Here is a 19,760-nt window from a genome sequence, read left to right as displayed (position 1 = left end):
ACTCACTCAACACTGACCACTCACGTTAGGATCGCGCACCTGTATTATACACGTCGTGAACGTGCGCGCACACACACATACAGCTCCACACGCGATTCCCACTCTTGCGCCGCTCTGCGCCGCGCTCGCCGCCCGCTGGCCGCTCACGTTATGATCGCGCACCTGGGGTACGCCGATTACGCACGCTGCGAGCTTACGCATACACAGTACCACACGCGTTCACACTTATAACACGAGATCACACGAGGCCACGATCAGCTATTAATGATTTATTATCTGCTACCTGGGACTGGTTGTTGAGTCAGTATGAATCGACGAGGCTGCCTACTCTACTAACCCGGGACCTATTCCCTATTTATCGTTCACGAAATACTTTTACCTCCTTACTCACGGTTTGAGGCACTCGACGTTCCGTGGGTTTTCCTCGCTGCTTGCCTCGACACGTCGCACGGACGTCCGGAGGGCAGAGCTGGGGGCCGTCTTGGACACTGGCTTCTCGGAGTAAGAGAGAGCTCTACCTCGCTACGCTCCCTTTTTATCCTAATTCCCGGACTCAGGCCCCTACCCCCTTCCCACGTACCGTGCGCCTTCGCTATGCTAATTAATCCTCTGTCCGCGCGGCGTAAACTCTAAACAATGGCTCGCGCCCCCCTTGCACGAGCACGGCGGCTCCGCGGCGCCTCCACGGCGCTTTTGTTATGCTAATCAATGAGCGACCTGCGCGGCGCAAATTCCAATCAATCCCTTTCTCACGCAGGCCCCCCCATTATTGCAGTTCATGCGGCGGCGTACGTCACAAAGGTGCGCCGTGGGAATTTGTGCACGGCTCCCCGCGTGACCCCGCTCTCCCGATTACTCATACTAACAGCCTTATCCTTTACTCCCCTAACAATGGTGCCTGCGTGCCCGAGCGTAATTATGCCGTCCCTCCGCTCCCTGTGCGGGGGTGCCTGATTATGCAATTCAGATGCACTGCGTGTTTTCTAATGATGCTCCTCCATCACAATGCTTATTCCCTCTGCCTGCCCCGTCGATACTTGCGTGTGTGGGGTGTGTGGGATGCGTTTCACCCGCGGTGGCCGAGTGGCCCCTCGCTGCGACCTTGCAATCTTAAGGCCGGTCGCAGCACCGCGGTGCAAAGTAGCGTCGGGGGAGGTCGTCCAATTCCCTGGTCGCCGGAAACCATGAAAGTTTAATCCCGATAAGGGCTTCTCGGATAAAAACCGGTCGGCCAGGTGACCTCCCCTCGGAGCTCTATGGGTGGGGGGAAATGCGTGCGGGTGTGTTCATGTGAGGTGAGGTGAGGGGGACGCGGGGTCGGCTCCGTCGCTTGGTGGTGGCGAGGTCGTAGATGGGGCGCCTGCTGAACGGCTTCGTGGCGGCGGCATCACAGAGGCCCTGCACCGATGCAGATACTCGTCACTAGGTTATTGAACGGTACCACAGCTGATCTTTAAAGGTGTGGGGCAGTGCGAGATATTCTTGCGTCTTTCGGTAAAGCCGCATTTTTAACAGGACCCTGCGGGGTGGGCTGGTAGGAACGAATAACCAAAGAATATAAACATAATGTATTATTACACTTGTTTAGCCAGGAAAGCCCCACTGAGTCAAAAGATTTTTGTAGGGTCCTGCCAAGTGTTTGCAGTAGGGGGCGATGTTGCTACACCTAATCGGACCATACGAAGGGAGAGATTGAGGCCTAGTTCTAGGCTTTAGGCCTAGCTGTAGGCTTTAGGGCGCTGTGAGTTAATTTTTAATTTAAATGTTTTAATTATTTATGTAAAAGCTTTAAATTTAAATGTTTCTATTTAAAAACATGAGGGAATGTAACATTGTTAAACATTAACTCCCTTTCACACACGCGGGGGTACGATACGAAGGGAGAGTTTCAGGCCTAGTTCTAGGCTTTAGGCCTAGCCGTAGGCTTTAGGGCGCCGTGAGTTAATTTTTAATTGAAATGTAAATTTAAATGTTTCTATTTAAAAACATGAGGGAATGTAACATTGTTAAACATTAACTCCCTTTCACACACGCAGGGGTACGATACGAAGGGAGAGTTTCAGGCCTAGTTCTAGGCTTTAGGCCTAGCCGTAGGCTTTAGGGCGCCGTGAGTTAATTTTTAATTGAAATGTTTTAATTATTAATGTAAAAGCTTTAAATGTAAATGTTTCTATTGAAAAACATGAGGGAATGTAACATTTTTAAACATTAACTCCCTTTCACACACGCGGGGGTAGGATGCGAAGGGAGAGTTTCAGGCCTAGTTGTAGGCTTTAGGCCTAGCTGTAGGCTTTAGGGCGCTGTGAGTAAAATTTGAATTTCAAAGTTTTAATTAAAAGCTATCTCAGGGAATTATAAGGGAATGTTACACTTGTTTAGCCAGGAAAGCCTCACTGAGTCTAAAGGTTTTTGTAGGGTCATGCCAAGTGTTTGCAGTAGGGGGCGACAAGTGTTTGTAGTAGGGGGCGATGTTGCTACACGGTCGGACGGACGAAATAATCTATTGGTGGCTGGTCCACTTCGTTCCTACCAGTATTATTTTTTCTATCTACGTGGCTTTACCGTAAGACCCAAGAATATGAATTCCTGCAGTCACGAAAGCTTTAAGATCAGTGTTCGATACTTTACTTGGCAATGGTAGCAGCAGCAGCATTGTAAATGTGGCATGTACTTTGTTGCTGCTGTTCAGCCATTCAGCGGCACTGAGCTGGGAACGGACGAGGTTGTATTTACGGGTGGGAGAACGAGTTCGAGAGCGAGCTGTTGATATATAAACATTGGCCACCCCGTGCCTGAAGTCCCAACTGGGTCCCCTTGATGGCGCATGCAGATTGGGTCTAATTAGTGGCGCGACAATTACGGCGGGGGGAGGAGGGGGGGGGATGAGCCCTAGCACAGGCGGGCACACGATGGGCTGGCTGCTGGCTGGCTGCTGGCTGCTGCTGCCGAGGGCGAGAGGCTGGGAGCTCGACTAGGCACCCGGCGCCTGCGGGGGACGGGGACGCTGCGGAGTGACCCGGGCCCTGTGCGAGGTGTCGGGGTGAGAGTTTCCCCCGCGTGCAATCTTTGCCGTCTCCTCCTCTGTTCCTCTTGCTCAATCCACACCCCCCCCCCCCATACCGGACCAAACTCCTCCGTCACATTACGCAGTCGCATTCGCTCAAACCTCACTCGTGTGTCCCGAAGCTCACCACGATCCCTTCAATCTCCCACTCATAACCACCACCGCCGCTGCCATTCCCTCTTCGTATTCTCATGCCATGGCTACCACTCACCCCCCATTCATTACATCCATTTATCATTACCGTCGTCAATTTCGCTTTAAACGAATTCGCGCATCAAGGACTCGCTCCCATTGCTTCCCCCACCGTTACACACGCGTTGTTCACTCTTCTTAACTCTCTAAAGCGTCTTAAGGCGCGATATAAATGTTAGGATGAGGACCACCGCAGAGGTTACTCCTCCTTGCCGTGCTCCGTCTATTCGGGCTGAGTGAGATTTAAAGGTAACTCGGTCTTGAAGTAACAACATCCTCAGGCGGGTGTCGATCGCCGGCAGCACAGAGCGACGTGGAGGTCCTCCCGGCGTCTCCAGTTGCTGGCACGACCACAGCGACGCATTCTCTAAACACTCCCACTAGGGGGGGGGGGGTGAGGTGAGGGGGGTGAGGTGAGAGCGATCAGAGGGGTGAGGTGAGGGGGGTGTGGTGAGGTGAGGGGGTTTGGTGAGGTTAGGGGGGGTGGTGCGGGGGGGTGTGGCGAGGGGGGTATGGTGAGTATGGTGAGGGGGGTGAGGTGAGGTTAGGGGGGTGTGGTGAGGGGGGTGAGGTGAGGTGAGGGGGGTGTGGTGAGGGGGGTGTGGTGAGGGGGGTGAGGTGAGGTGAGGGGGGTGTGGTGAGGGGGTATGGTGAGGGGGGTGAGGTGAGGTGAGGGGGGTGAGGTGAGGGGGGTGTGGTGAGGGGGGTGTGGTGAGGGGGGTAAGGTGAGGGGGGTGTGGTGAGGGGGGGTATGGTGAGGGGGGGTGTGGTGAGGGGGGTGTGGTTAGGGGGGTGAGGTGAGGTGAGGGGGTGTGGTGAGGGGGTGTGGTTGGGGGGGGTGAGGTGTGGTGAGGGGGGTGAGGTGAGGGGGGTGTGGTGAGGGGGGTGAGGTGAGGAGGGTCAGGTGAGGGGGGTGTGGTGAGGGGGGTGTGGTGAGGGGGGTATGGTGAGGGGGGTGAGGTGAGGTGAGGGGGGTGAGGTTGGGGGGTGTGGTGAGGGGGGTGTGGTGAGGGGGGTGAGGTGAGGGGGGAGTGGTGAGGGGGGAGTGGTGAGGGGGGGAGTGGTGAGGGGGGTGTGGTGAGGGGGGTGAGATGAGGAGGGTCAGGTTAGGGGGGTGTGGTGAGGGGGGTGTGGTGAGGGGGGTATGGTGAGGGGGGTGAGGTGAGGGGGGTGTGGTTAGGGGGGTGAGGTGAGGTGAGGGGGTGTGGTGAGGGGGTGTGGTGAGGGGGGTGAGGTGAGGTGAGGGGGGTGAGGTTAGGGGGGTGTGGTGAGGGGGGTGTGGTGAGGGGGGGTGAGGTGAGGGGGGTGTGGTGAGGGGGGTGAGGTGAGGGGGGTGTGGTGAGGGGGGGAGTGGTGAGGGGGGTGTAGTGAGGGGGGTATGGTGAGGGGGGTGAGGTGAGGAGGGTCAGGTTAGGGGGGTGTGGTGAGGGGGGTGTGGTGAGGGGGGTATGGTGAGGGGGGTGAGGTGAGGGGGGTGTGGTTAGGGGGGTGAGGTGAGGTGAGGGGGTGTGGTGAGGGGGTGTGGTGAGAGGGGTGAGGTGAGGTGAGGGGGGTGAGGTTAGGGGGGGTGTGGTGAGGGGGGTGAGGTGAGGGGGGTGTGGTGAGGGGGGTGAGGTGAGGGGGGTGTGGTGAGGGGGGAGTGGTGAGGGGGGTGTGGTGAGGGGGGTATGGTGAGGGGGGTGAGGTGAGGAGGGTCAGGTTAGGGGGGTGTGGTGAGGGGGGTGTGGTGAGGGGGGTATGGTGAGGGGGGTGAGGTGAGGTGAGGGGGGGGTGAGGTTAGGGGGGTGTGGTGAGGGGGGTGTGGTGAGGGGGGGTATGGTGAGGGGGGCGTGGTGAGGGGGTTGAGGTGAGGAGAGTGAGGGGGGTGAGGTGAGGAAGGTGAGGTTAGGGGGAGGGGCTCCGGTTAGGGGGGGTGAGGTGAGGGGGGTGTGGTGAGGGGGTTGTGAGGGGGTGTGGTGAGGGGGGTGTGGTGAGGTGGGGAGGGGTGAGGTGAGGGGGGTGAGGTGAGGTGAGGGGGGTGAGGTGAGGGGGGTGAGGTGAGGGAAGGTGAGGGGGGGTGAGGAGGGGTGTGGTGAGGGGGGGTAAGGTGGGGGGGGGGGTGGTGAGGGGTTCAGGCTCTCGTCATGCGGGTAAACTTCGCCTTAAGGGTTACATAAAACGCGCCCTGGACGTTGTTGATGTCGAGGAGACTTAGTGTCCAGGCAACGGTTGAGCTGCTGCTGCTGCTCTGTGAGGCCGCCGCTCAGGGAGCCCCCCCCCCCGTGCCGAGGGGGTCAAGGAGGGGCTCCGGGCGAGGGGGAGGGGCTCCGGGCGAGGGGGAGGGGCTCCGGGCAAGGAGCTCCGAGCGAGGGGGAGGGGCTCCGGGCGAGGGGCTCCGGGCGAGGGGCTCCGGGCGAGGGGCTCCGGGCGAGGGGGAGGGGCTCCGGGCGAGGGGGAGGGGCTCCGGGCGAGGGGGAGGGGCGAGGGGGAGGGGCTCCGGGCGAGGGGGAGGGGCTCCGGGCGAGGGGGAGGGGCTCCGGGCGAGGGGGAGGGGCTCCGGGCGAGGGGGAGGGGCTCCGGGCGAGGGGGAGGGGCTCCGGGCGAGGGGGAGGGGCTCCGGGCGAGGGGGAGGGGCTCCGGGCGAGGGGGAGGGGGCTCCGGGCGAGGGGGAGGGGCTCCGGGCGAGGGGCTCCGGGCGAGGGGGAGGGGCTCCGGGCGAGGGGCTCCGGGCGAGGGGCTCCGGGCGAGGGGGAGGGGCTCCGGGCGAGGGGGAGGGGCTCCGGGCGAGGGGGAGGGGCTCCGGGCGAGGGGGAGGGGCTCCGGGCGAGGGGGAGGGGCTCCGGGCGAGGGGGAGGGGCTCCGGGCGAGGGGGAGGGGCTCCGGGCGAGGGGGAGGGGCTCCGGGCGAGGGGGAGGGGCTCCGGGCGAGGGGGAGGGGCTCCGGGCGAGGGGGAGGGGCTCCGGGCGAGGGGCTCCGGGCGAGGGGCTCCGGGCGAGCGGGAGGAGATCCGGGGGAGGGGGAGGAGATCCGGGGGAGGGGGAGGAGATCCGGGGGAGGGGGAGGAGATCCGGGCGAGCGGGAGGAGATCCGGACGAGGGGGAGGAGATCCGGGCGAGGGGGAGGAGATCCGGGCGAGGGGGAGGAGATCCGGGCGAGGGGGAGGAGATCCGGGCGAGGGGGAGGGGATCCGGGCGAGCGGGAGGAGATCCGGACGAGGGGGAGGAGATCCGGGCGAGGGGGAGGGGATCCGGGCGAGGGGGAGGAGATCCGGATGAGGGGGAGGAGATCCGGGCGAGGGGGAGGAGATCCGGGCGAGGGGGAGGAGATCCGGGCGAGCGGGAGGAGATCCGGACGAGGGGGAGGAGATCCGGGCGAGGGGGAGGAGATCCGGGCGAGGGGGAGGAGATCCGGGCGAGGGGGAGGGGATCCGGGCGAGCGGGAGGGGATCCGGACGAGGGGGAGGAGATCCGGGCGAGGGGGAGGAGATCCGGGCGAGGGGGAGGAGATCCGGGCGAGGGGGAGGAGATCCGGGCGAGGGGGAGGGGATCCGGGCGAAGGGGAGGGGATCCGGGCGAGGGGAAGGGGATCCGGGCGAAGGGGAGGGGATCCGGGCGAGGGGGAGGGGATCCGGGCGAGGGGGAGGGGCTCCGGGCGAGGGGGAGGGGCTCCGGGCGAGGGGGAGGGGCGAGGGGAGGGGCTCCGGGCGAGGGGGAGGGGCTCCGGGCGAGGGGGAGGGGCTCCGGGCGAGGGGCTCCGGGCGAGGGGGAGGGGCTCCGGGCGAGGGGGAGGGGCTCCGGGCGAGGGGGAGGGGCTCCCGGCGAGGGGGAGGGGCTCCGGGCGAGGGGGAGGGGCTCCGGGCGAGGGGGAGGGGCTCCGGGCGAGGGGGAGGGGCTCCGGGCGAGGGGGAGGGGCTCCGGGCGAGGGGGAGGGGCTCCGGGCGAGGGGGAGGGGCTCCGGGCGAGGGGGAGGGGCTCCGGGCGAGGGGGAGGGGCTCCGGGCGAGGGGGAGGGGCTCCGGGCGAGGGGCTCCGGGCGAGGGGCTCCGGGCGAGGGGGAGGGGCTCCGGGCGAGGGGCTCCGGGCGAGGGGCTCCGGGCGAGGTGGAGGGGCTCCGGGCGAGGGGGAGGGGCTCCGGGCGAGGGGGAGGGGCTCCGGGCGAGGGGGAGGGGCTCCGGGCGAGGGGGAGGGGCTCCGGGCGAGGGGGAGGGGCTCCGGGCGAGGGGCTCCGGGCGAGGGGCTCCGGGCGAGCGGGAGGAGATCCGGGGGAGGGGGAGGAGATCCGGGGGAGGGGGAGGAGATCCGGGGGAGGGGGAGGAGATCCGGGCGAGCGGGAGGAGATCCGGACGAGGGGGAGGAGATCCGGGCGAGGGGGAGGAGATCCGGGCGAGGGGGAGGAGATCCGGGCGAGGGGGAGGGGATCCGGGCGAGCGGGAGGAGATCCGGGCGAGGGGGAGGGGATCCGGGCGAGGGGGAGGAGATCCGGACGAGGGGGAGGAGATCCGGGCGAGGGGGAGGAGATCCGGGCGAGCGGGAGGAGATCCGGACGAGGGGGAGGAGATCCGGGCGAGGGGGAGGAGATCCGGGCGAGGGGGAGGGGCTCCGGGCGAGGGGGAGGAGATCCGGGCGAGGGGGAGGGGATCCGGGCGAGCGGGAGGAGATCCGGACGAGGGGGAGGAGATCCGGGCGAGGGGGAGGGGCTCCGGGCGAGGGGGAGGAGATCCGGGCGAGGGGGAGGGGATCCGGGCGAAGGGGAGGGGATCCGGGCGAGGGGAAGGGGATCCGGGCGAAGGGGAGGGGATCCGGGCGAGGGGGAGGGGATCCGGGCGAGGGGGAGGGGCTCCGGGCGAGGGGGAGGGGCTCCGGGCGAGGGGGAGGGGCGAGGGGAGGGGCTCCGGGCGAGGGGGAGGGGCTCCGGGCGAGGGGGAGGGGCTCCGGGCGAGGGGCTCCGGGCGAGGGGGAGGGGCTCCGGGCGAGGGGGAGGGGCTCCGGGCGAGGGGGAGGGGCTCCGGGCGAGGGGGAGGGGCTCCGGGCGAGGGGGAGGGGCTCCGGGCGAGGGGGAGGGGCTCCGGGCGAGGTGGAGGGGCTCCGGGCGAGGGGGAGGGGCTCCGGGCGAGGGGGAGGGGCTCCGGGCGAGGGGGAGGGGCTCCGGGCGAGGGGGAGGGGCTCCGAGCTCGCGCAATTTTCCCGCGCGTTTTTTGGAAGCGACGCGCGGTACACAGCACTCACTGTACGTATAGTCACTCGTGGCAGCACCCACTGTACGTACAGTCACTCTCGTGACAGCACTCACTGTACGTAAGTCACTCGTGACAGCACCTACTGTACGTAAGTCACTCTCGTGGCAGCACCTATTGTACGTACAGTCACTCGTGACGGCACTCACTGTACGTGCAGTCACTCGTGATAGCACTACTCGTGACGTCACTTATTTTGGACATTTTGGGATTGTGCCGACTTGAGATGTACCGCACGAGGACGCGGTACACAATATACTGTTTACTGCATCATCAATAATATACTGATGATGCTGTATACAAAGTATCGTTATTGTGCTTTAGAGGCTATGTTGGTTGCAAACTTAGCACGGTTGGCTACGTATGGTGCGAAACAAGTTATAAACACATGATTTCTTAGCTTTGATGAGTGAAGGTGACACTGGGTGAGACCGAATCTTCGTTGGGTGGCCAGCTGCTTGGGGTCTCTTCGGGTGACAGGAGTTCACTTGTGCCCAGATCTCGCAGCGGAGTTGTGAACTTTATTGCGATTTGCAACCCAGTTCTGATGTCCCTTGGGTTGACCGAAAAAAAACCAACATCTGTTATTGGTTTACAGTGGAAAAGTTGGCAAACCCAAATTAATTGTCTGCATAACGGTCGCCGATGTATGTCTTGGCAGCACGCCACGCACAAGTTGTATCTGAGACAAACCCCAAGGCGCCAGTGGAGATGACGACAATTGTGGTACTTTGCAAGCTGCTGGTGTCTGCGCTGACGGTGCAGGGAGGCTGGCTACGATCCTGGGCATGAAGGCGGTGCACGGGAAGGGGTTCGGGTCGCCTATGGACGCTGAACAACTGAGGAGGAGCGTGCAGCAGCTGGTGACCAGCCACGTGGAGGTTGACCTCCTGTTTAAGGAGGTGAGCGAGCGCCCTTGTGTTCACTTTGCGAGATCTTCCCCCACTCAGCCCAGACGCACAGCCCTTTGACCTCCCATATTAGCCAAATCTCTGCCCCCCCCCTCCTCATGTTCCACCCCTCATGTTTGTACAGTATTAATAAAAGAACAGCTAACTCCATAAAATGTCAACCTGACCAAGCTGCAGCGTGTGTACAATTCTTTGGCACGTGTCATGGCTTGGTACCGCGAGATCTGACCGTGTCTGCCCAGTGCTTGCCGAGCTGAGTTGCCTTCCGGTTGCCAAACGAATAAGTTATGAGGCCGCGCTCAGTACACGCAAGGCGCTTGCCACAAATGAACCACAATACCTTTACTGATCTCGTCAAGGAGCATACACCATCATCACACGAACTCCGCTCATCCTCGCAGCGGATTTTTGGCTAGCCATTGAACAAAGACGGTCACTGCATCGCGTGCTTTCAGATGCGCTTCTGTGGCCGTCTGGAACGCGCTTCCTTACGATATTATGAAGCCACTGGGCGCTATGCACTTTTACATCCAGGTTGAAAACTAATTTATTTAAAACTGCTTTTTGTGTTAAGTTTGACCTTTCCCCGCGCACCTCCGATTAGCATGGTTGGCTATGTATGGTGCGAAAGAAGTTTACAAACATACACACATACATACAACGGTGAGCTATCTGAATAAGAGCGTACATGTTTATTGCTGGAATGTATCATTGTGCCGAAAATGTGAATAAAGAAAATATTTTAAAAAATAGCGCACATGTATCTGTGGCACCATTCTGCATCTGTGGCACCATTCTGCATCTGTGGCACCATTCTGCATCTGTGGCACCATTCTGCATCTGTCGTTCGCGTTCCCAGCACCCTGTTCCACCTCTCTCCTCTCCGCGTCCTCCGGTGTCTTACATTGTGATCCTCACCCTTTACGTTTGCTGCGTCCGAGTTCACTGAGAGCCTTGTGTGCACGGTTGCAAGTATAATTATAATGGTAACAACAATCATGCCATTTTATTTACCCTATAAAGTCTTACAGAGGATGAAGACTTTTTCTCAGGTGGGCCCTGTATTGCATTTTTTGGTCAGTTACATTAATTAGTATTTAGTTTTGTGTGGGAGGAAAGCAGATTTTATTTGATTACAACACTTTGTCACTTTTCTCCTGCATGAAAGGATCCGCTTACTGTGGTGGTCATGGGGATTTTTTTTAGCATACTTTACCACGCTGGTCCTTGGTGGTTGGTGAAAGGGTTGAGAGTGTTTGAGGGGAAAGGTGCATCAGGACTTGCGTATGTCACTTGCCAATGCTGTTAGTCATGCGCGGGAATTGGATTCGGGATGCTGAGTTCTTATCAGTGCCCTAACCGATGTGCCTCCACTCCACCTTGAAACCATAGTACCCATAGAAAAACTGCTGTGCGTATGAGGGAATAGATAACGTTAGAAGATTAAGGAATATATTGTTCAACTGCTATTGACTGAATTGGTGTTCTAGCGGGTGGTGAACCAGCACCACTGAAATCCTGAGTTTGAAACTGGGTGTCAGCCGCACACGATTAAACTAGGTTCTGAAGTAAAGTTAGTTGATCTCTGCCTGGTTACAAATGACTGCAACAAAAAATATTGCTGGGCTTAGCACAGCTTTACATTGCCTAAATGCACTTGAAAAATATTACGTTTTCTTGTTTTTTGTTGTGTCAAGATTGCAGACCTTGGTTTAGGCAATGACATTTTGGGCACGGATCCTGGACATTTGAAGGCCCCTGTGGTCATCGGCAGTGCAGGTACAGTTGTCCACAGTGCAAACCCAGGGGTCTCCGTGTCATCTAGAGGTGAACAACTCAAAGATCAGGAGGCAACTGTGGCCAACACACTGCACCCATTGCTTTCCGTTCACCAGATCTCGCAACCGTTGCACGGTGAACATCCGAGCTCAAAGGTCTGCTCTTGTAGTCTCCCAACATCTGCCTTTAGGTTGTCCCTTTGGTTACTGGGCTCGAGGTACCACACCGATGCCAGTCTCGGTAACCTGCCGCCCTCTATCCTGCACACACCCATCACAACTACTTCTTTATGATCACATATGCAACGTTTTTCCATGATCTGCTCTAATATATTTGTTTAATTGAGGATGGTTAGAATAACTTGGGGTGGGGGGTGGGGAAAGAGATCATGGCAGTGGTGAGTGACACGCGCAGTTTTGTATTCATCATTGAAGCATCACCTCTAGTTTCAGGGATGCAGGAGATCGTTCAGGAGCAAGTAGCAGCCACAGGTCTCTGTGGTGATGTCCTGGCCGCAAAGCTCCTGGCTGCCGAAATGCTGAGCATTCTGGGAGTGCGCAAGCCCACACGGAGCGACACGACCCACACCCCACAAGACCACACCAAGTGTCAGGCGCTGCTGGAGCCCGAGCAGAGAGTGAGCGTCCACTCATCACTCACTCGCATTCAACAGCTTGCACACAGTCAATAACTCGCACACTTTGTCAAACTGACACTCATTAGCTCACTCACTCGCACGCAACTCATTCATACACTCATACACTCATTCATTCACAAACGGACTTATTTAGCAACTTTCTCACACTCACACTAATTCATCTCGTCCCCTTTGCAGGGTACTGTATTTAAATGCACATACGGTAAGTGTTTATACAATGTGGGACGATTCAACAACAAAGGGAAGCAGTGTTAAATTCCTAACTAAGAAGAAATATTGTACTGCGCATCTAATACTGTAATAAATATTGTATAGTAAATAAAACACTAAATAAGGTAACATGAATAGAAAAAAAAATCTGTTTTATTTTCACTTACCTTGAATCCTGGGCACGCACGCGCACACACAGATACACCAATGACAAAGATCCCCCATGAAGCCTTCACAGGCTGTTATGGCAAGTGCTGTTAGCGAGCTGTGCCTGTGAAGGCCGGCACGGTATGGCACACGAGGGAGCGGGTGGCCAGCACCATGCTAGGCAGCCTTTGACTCGCCAGTGGCGATGTTTACACTGCATTAGGTACCCATTTGAGGCTGAGTTGACCTCGGGTAGGCCCAGGACCGATTCAGATAATCGTCACTGGTCTTTGTCGTGAGTGGGAATTGAACTCTGGTCGCCGGGTTGGTAGTACAGCACGGTAACCATTGAACTACCGCTCCTACACACACACACACGTGGGGGCACGCACAAGCGTACACGCACACACTTAAACACACAACAACAACAATCGCCATTCACCACTCACCACTAAGTGGTGGTGACGTCACCATGGCGCTTGTGCCAGGCCATGTGCACTTTAAGGCCACGTGAAGTGTCTAATGCCTGTTGGCAGGTCACAGGACAGATCCAGGTGCCATGGGTTGACTGACTGAGATGATTGGCAGATGCACCACACACACACAAACCCTTCCCATGCAAGGCTGACTTGTTACATCTCGTGCAGAATCGCTCTGCTGAACAATATCTTTTTGCGGTTCAGTTTGCAAGTGCGAGTTTGCATTTTAAGTCGATCTTAACAAAACATCTCATGGAACCTGGTTCGTAAATGTAGGTGTTTGTAAGCCGAGGACTGCCTGTAGTCACACTCACCAACTCATTCATATGAAAACAAAGATCCTCCATATAGCCTGAACAGACTGTTGGGTGTAAGTGCATTACACCCACTCGCTCACGCACTTGCTTCTTCAACAACTTGCACTCATACACTCACTGAACCAATCACTGAACCAAACACTCTTACTCACTCGTCATTATGAAGACTGGACTCAACTGGTTCATATTCGCCCCTGCGTCAGACAAGCTGTGTTCACAGTTAGCCCTGCATCAGACAAGCTGTGTTCACAGTTAGCCCTGCATCAGACAAGCCGTGTTCACAGTTAGCCCTGCGTCACACAAAGCCGTGTTCACAGTTAGCCCTGCGTCAGACAAGCCGTGTTCACAGTTAGCCCTGCATCAGACAAGCCGTGTTCACAGTTAGCCCTGCATCAGACAAGCCGTGTTCACAGTTAGCCCTGCATCAGACAAGCCGTGTTCACAGTTAGCCCTGCATCAGACAAGCCGTGTTCACAGTTAGCCCTGCATCAGACAAGCCATGTTCACAGTTAGCCCTGCATCAGACAAGCCGTGTTCACAGTTAGCCCTGCATCAGACAAGCCGTGTTCACAGTTAGCCCTGCGTCAGACAAGCCGTGTTCACAGTTAGCCCTGCATCAGACAAGCCGTGTTCACAGTTAGCCCTGCATCAGACAAGCCGTGTTCACAGTTAGCCCTGCATCAGACAAGCCGTGTTCACAGTTAGCCCTGCATCAGACAAGCTGTGTTCACAGTTAGCCCTGCATCAGACAAGCTGTGTTCACAGTTAGCCCTGCATCAGACAAGCCGTGTTCACAGTTAGCCCTGCGTCAGACAAGCCGTGTTCACAGTTTAACCCTGCGTCAGACAAGCCGTGTTCACAGTTAGCCCTGCATCAGACAAGCCGTGTTCACAGTTAGCCCTGCATCAGACAAGCTGTGTTCACAGTTAGTCCTGAATCAGACAAGCTGTGTTCACAGTTAGCCCTGCGTCAGACAAGCCGTGTTCACAGTTAGCCCTGCATCAGACAAGCTGTGTTCACAGTTAGCCCTGCGTCAGACAAGCCGTGTTCACAGTTAGCCCTGCATCACACAAGCTGTGTTCACAGTTAGCCCTGCATCAGACAAGCTGTGTTCACAGTTAGCCCTGCATCAGACAAGCTGTGTTCACAGTTAGCCCTGCATCAGACAAGCCATGTTCACAGTTAGCCCTGCGTCAGACAAGCCGTGTTCACAGTTAGCCCTGCATCAGACAAGCCGTGTTCACAGTTAGCCCTGCTTCAGACAAGCCGTGTTCACAGTTAGCCCTGCATCAGACAAGCCGTGTTCACAGTTAGCCCTGCATCAGACACGCTGTGTTCACAGTTAGCCCTGCGTCAGACAAGCCGTGTTCACAGTTAGCCCTGCATCAGACAAGCCGTGTTCACAGTTAGCCCTGCATCAGACAAGCCGTGTTCACAGTTAGCCCTGCATCAGACAAGCCATGTTCACAGTTAGCCCTGCGTCAGACAAGCCATGTTCACAGTTAGCCCTGCATCAGACAAGCCGTGTTCACAGTTAGCCCTGCATCAGACAAGCCATGTTCACAGTTAGCCCTGCATCAGACAAGCCGTGTTCACAGTTAGCCCTGCATCAGACAAGCTGTGTTCACAGTTAGCCCTGCATCAGACAAGCTGTGTTCACAGTTAGCCCTGCGTCAGACAAGCCGTGTTCACAGTTAGCCCTGCATCAGACAAGCCGTGTTCACAGTTAGCCCTGCGTCAGACAAGCCGTGTTCACAGTTAGCCCTGCGTCAGACAAGCCGTGTTCACAGTTAGCCCTGCATCAGACAAGCTGTGTTCACAGTTAGTCCTGCATCAGACAAGCTGTGTTCACAGTTAGCCCTGCGTCAGACAAGCCGTGTTCACAGTTAGCCCTGCATCAGACAAGCTGTGTTCACAGTTAGCCCTGCGTCAGACAAGCCGTGTTCACAGTTAGCCCTGCATCAGACAAGCTGTGTTCACAGTTAGCCCTGCGTCAGACAAGCCGTGTTCACAGTTAGCCCTGCATCAGACAAGCTGTGTTCACAGTTAGCCCTGCGTCAGACAAGCCGTGTTCACAGTTAGCCCTGCATCAGACAAGCCGTGTTCACAGTTAGCCCTGCATCAGACAAGCCGTGTTCACAGTTAGCCCTGCATCAGTCAAGCCATGTTCACAGTTAGCCCTGCATCAGACAAGCCGTGTTCACAGTTAGCCCTGCATCAGACAAGCTGTGTTCACAGTTAGCCCTGCATCAGACAAGCTGTGTTCACAGTTAGCCCTGCATCAGACAAGCCGTGTTCACAGTTAGCCCTGCATCAGACAAGCTGTGTTCACAGTTAGCCCTGCATCAGACAAGCCGTGTTCACAGTTAGCCCTGCGTCAGACAAGCCGTGTTCACAGTTAGCCCTGCATCAGACAAGCTGTGTTCACAGTTAGTCCTGCATCAGACAAGCTGTGTTCACAGTTAGCCCTGCGTCAGACAAGCCGTGTTCACAGTTAGCCCTGCATCAGACAAGCTGTGTTCACAGTTAGCCCTGCGTCAGACAAGCCGTGTTCACAGTTAGCCCTGCATCAGACAAGCTGTGTTCACAGTTAGCCCTGCGTCAGACAAGCCGTGTTCACAGTTAGCCCTGCATCAGACAAGCTGTGTTCACAGTTAGCCCTGCATCAGACAAGCCGTGTTCACAGTTAGCCCTGCATCAGACAAGCCGTGTTCACAGTTAGCCCTGCATCAGTCAAGCCATGTTCACAGTTAGCCCTGCATCAGACAAGCCGTGTTCACAGTTAGCCCTGCGTCAGACAAGCCGTGTTCACAGTTAGCCCTGCGTCAGACAAGCCATGTTCAAAGTTAGCCCTGCATCAGACAATCCGTGTTCACAGTTAGCCCTGCATCAGTCAAGCCATGTTCACAGTTAGCCCTGCATCAGACAAGCCGTGTTCACAGTTAGCCCTGCATCAGACAAGCTGTGTTCACAGTTAGCCCTGCATCAGACAAGCTGTGTTCACAGTTAGCCCTGCATCAGACAAGCCGTGTTCACAGTTAGCCCTGCGTCACACAAAGCCGTGTTCACAGTCAGCCCTGCGTCAGACAAGCCGTGTTCACAGTTAGCCCTGCATCAGACAAGCCGTGTTCACAGTTAGCCCTGCATCAGACAAGCCGTGTTCACAGTTAGCCCTGCATCAGACAAGCTGTGTTCACAGTTAGCCCTGCATCAGACAAGCTGTGTTCACAGTTAGCCCTGCATCAGACAAGCCGTGTTCACAGTTAGCCCTGCATCAGACAAGCTGTGTTCACAGTTAGCCCTGCATCAGACAAGCCGTGTTCACAGTTAGCCCTGCGTCAGACAAGCCGTGTTCACAGTTAGCCCTGCGTCAGACAAGCTGTGTTCACAGTTAGTCCTGCATCAGACAAGCTGTGTTCACAGTTAGCCCTGCGTCAGACAAGCCGTGTTCACAGTTAGCCCTGCATCAGACAAGCTGTGTTCACAGTTAGCCCTGCGTCAGACAAGCCGTGTTCACAGTTAGCCCTGCATCAGACAAGCTGTGTTCACAGTTAGCCCTGCATCAGACAAGCTGTGTTCACAGTTAGCCCTGCATCAGACAAGCCGTGTTCACAGTTAGCCCTGCATCAGACAAGCTGTGTTCACAGTTAGCCCTGCATCAGACAAGCCGTGTTCACAGTTAGCCCTGCGTCAGACAAGCCGTGTTCACAGTTAGCCCTGCGTCAGACAAGCCGTGTTCACAGTTAGCCCTGCATCAGACAAGCTGTGTTCACAGTTAGTCCTGCATCAGACAAGCTGTGTTCACAGTTAGCCCTGCGTCAGACAAGCCGTGTTCACAGTTAGCCCTGCATCAGACAAGCTGTGTTCACAGTTAGCCCTGCGTCAGACAAGCCGTGTTCACAGTTAGCCCTGCATCAGACAAGCCGTGTTCACAGTTAGCCCTGCATCAGACAAGCCGTGTTCACAGTTAGCCCTGCATCAGACAAGCTGTGTTCACAGTTAGCCCTGCATCAGACAAGCTGTGTTCACAGTTAGCCCTGCATCAGACAAGCCGTGTTCACAGTTAGCCCTGCATCAGACAAGCTGTGTTCACAGTTAGCCCTGCATCAGACAAGCCGTGTTCACAGTTAGCCCTGCGTCAGACAAGCCGTGTTCACAGTTAGCCCTGCATCAGACAAGCTGTGTTCACAGTTAGTCCTGCATCAGACAAGCTGTGTTCACAGTTAGCCCTGCGTCAGACAAGCCGTGTTCACAGTTAGCCCTGCATCAGACAAGCTGTGTTCACAGTTAGCCCTGCGTCAGACAAGCCGTGTTCACAGTTAGCCCTGCATCAGACAAGCTGTGTTCACAGTTAGCCCTGCGTCAGACAAGCCGTGTTCACAGTTAGCCCTGCATCAGACAAGCTGTGTTCACAGTTAGCCCTGCATCAGACAAGCCGTGTTCACAGTTAGCCCTGCATCAGACAAGCTGTGTTCACAGTTAGCCCTGCATCAGACAAGCCGTGTTCACAGTTAGCCCTGCATCAGACAAGCTGTGTTCACAGTTAGCCCTGCATCAGACAAGCCGTGTTCACAGTTAGCCCTGCGTCAGACAAGCCGTGTTCACAGTTAGCCCTGCATCAGACAAGCTGTGTTCACAGTTAGCCCTGCATCAGACAAGCTGTGTTCACAGTTAGCCCTGCATCAGACAAGCCGTGTTCACAGTTAGCCCTGCATCAGACAAGCTGTGTTCACAGTTAGCCCTGCATCAGACAAGCCGTGTTCACAGTTAGCCCTGCGTCAGACAAGCCGTGTTCACAGTTAGCCCTGCATCAGACAAGCTGTGTTCACAGTTAGTCCTGCATCAGACAAGCTGTGTTCACAGTTAGCCCTGCGTCAGACAAGCCGTGTTCACAGTTAGCCCTGCATCAGACAAGCTGTGTTCACAGTTAGCCCTGCGTCAGACAAGCCGTGTTCACAGTTAGCCCTGCATCAGACAAGCTGTGTTCACAGTTAGCCCTGCGTCAGACAAGCCGTGTTCACAGTTAGCCCTGCATCAGACAAGCTGTGTTCACAGTTAGCCCTGCATCAGACAAGCCGTGTTCACAGTTAGCCCTGCATCAGACAAGCCGTGTTCACAGTTAGCCCTGCATCACACAAGCCGTGTTCACAGTTAGCCCTGCATCAGTCAAGCCATGTTCACAGTTAGCCCTGCATCAGACAAGCCGTGTTCACAGTTAGCCCTGCATCAGACAAGCTGTGTTCACAGTTAGCCCTGCATCGGACAAGCTGTGTTCACAGTTAGCCCTGCATCAGACAAGCCGTGTTCACAGTTAGCCCTGCATCAGACAAGCTGTGTTCACAGTTAGCCCTGCATCAGACAAGCCGTGTTCACAGTTAGCCCTGCGTCAGACAAGCCGTGTTCACAGTTAGCCCTGCATCAGACAAGCTGTGTTCACAGTTAGTCCTGCATCAGACAAGCTGTGTTCACAGTTAGCCCTGCGTCAGACAAGCCGTGTTCACAGTTAGCCCTGCATCAGACAAGCTGTGTTCACAGTTAGCCCTGCGTCAGACAAGCCGTGTTCACAGTTAGCCCTGCATCAGACAAGCTGTGTTCACAGTTAGCCCTGCGTCAGACAAGCCGTGTTCACAGTTAGCCCTGCATCAGACAAGCTGTGTTCACAGTTAGCCCTGCATCAGACAAGCCGTGTTCACAGTTAGCCCTGCATCAGACAAGCCGTGTTCACAGTTAGCCCTGCATCAGTCAAGCCATGTTCACAGTTAGCCCTGCATCAGACAAGCCGTGTTCACAGTTAGCCCTGCATTAGACAAGCTGTGTTCACAGTTAGCCCTGCATCAGACAAGCTGTGTTCACAGTTAGCCCTGCATCAGACAAGCCGTGTTCACAGTTAGCCCTGCGTCAGACAAGCCGTGTTCACAGTTAGCCCTGCGTCAGACAAGCCATGTTCACAGTTAGCCCTGCATCAGACAATCCGTGTTCACAGTTAGCCCTGCATCAGTCAAGCCATGTTCACAGTTAGCCCTGCATCAGACAAGCCGTGTTCACAGTTAGTCCTGCATCAGACAAGCTGTGTTCACAGTTAGCCCTGCATCAGACAAGCTGTGTTCACAGTTAGCCCTGCATCAGACAAGCCGTGTTCACAGTTAGCCCTGCGTCACACAAAGCCGTGTTCACAGTTAGCCCTGCGTCAGACAAGCCGTGTTCACAGTTAGCCCTGCATCAGACAAGCCGTGTTCACAGTTAGCCCTGCATCAGACAAGCCGTGTTCACAGTTAGCCCTGCATCAGACAAGCCGTGTTCACAGTTAGCCCTGCATCAGACAAGCCGTGTTCACAGTTAGCCCTGCATCAGACAAGCCGTGTTCACAGTTAGCCCTGCATCAGACAAGCCGTGTTCACAGTTAGCCCTGCATCAGACAAGCCGTGTTCACAGTTAGCCCTGCATCAGACAAGCCGTGTTCACAGTTAGCCCTGCATCAGACAAGCTGTGTTCACAGTTAGCCCTGCATCAGACAAGCTGTGTTCACAGTTAGCCCTGCATCAGACAAGCCGTGTTCACAGTTAGCCCTGCATCAGACAAGCTGTGTTCACAGTTAGCCCTGCATCAGACAAGCCGTGTTCACAGTTAGCCCTGCGTCAGACAAGCCGTGTTCACAGTTAGCCCTGCATCAGACAAGCTGTGTTCACAGTTAGTCCTGCATCAGACAAGCTGTGTTCACAGTTAGCCCTGCGTCAGACAAGCCGTGTTCACAGTTAGCCCTGCATCAGACAAGCTGTGTTCACAGTTAGCCCT

At 56.9% G+C, this 19,760-nt stretch overlaps 1 protein-coding gene across 7 annotated transcripts in view; it reads left to right on the top strand.

Moving 5' to 3' along the window:
* The first annotated feature begins 2,935 nt into the window (after positions 1-2,935).
* Positions 2,936-19,760, top strand: part of FANCA (FA complementation group A) — a 158,072-nt gene continuing 141,247 nt past the window's right edge. For 3 of the 7 annotated variants that reach the window (XR_013586503.1, XM_078603617.1, XM_078603613.1), the window contains exons 1-4: positions 8,450-8,558; positions 9,233-9,369; positions 11,076-11,157; positions 11,604-11,794. Coding sequence is in view for 6 of the 7 variants with exons in the window: in XM_078603617.1 (XP_078459743.1) it covers positions 9,256-9,369; positions 11,076-11,157; positions 11,604-11,794 (387 nt within the window). In the remaining variant the exon portion in view is untranslated. Of the gene's footprint in view, positions 3,041-8,398; positions 8,559-9,232; positions 9,370-11,075; positions 11,158-11,603; positions 11,795-19,760 lie in introns of those variants that run through there. The other 4 variants (XM_078603618.1, XM_078603614.1, XM_078603615.1 and 1 more) reach the window with 3 other exon arrangements.

Source organism: Lampetra planeri, chromosome 20, assembly GCF_965212315.1.
Source record: "Lampetra planeri chromosome 20, kcLamPlan1.2.h2, whole genome shotgun sequence".
In the NCBI taxonomy this organism is placed as follows: domain Eukaryota; kingdom Metazoa; phylum Chordata; class Hyperoartia; order Petromyzontiformes; family Petromyzontidae; genus Lampetra; species Lampetra planeri.
The sequence above is the reverse complement of the archived record's forward strand: the minus strand, read 5'-3'. Positions and strand labels throughout refer to the sequence as shown.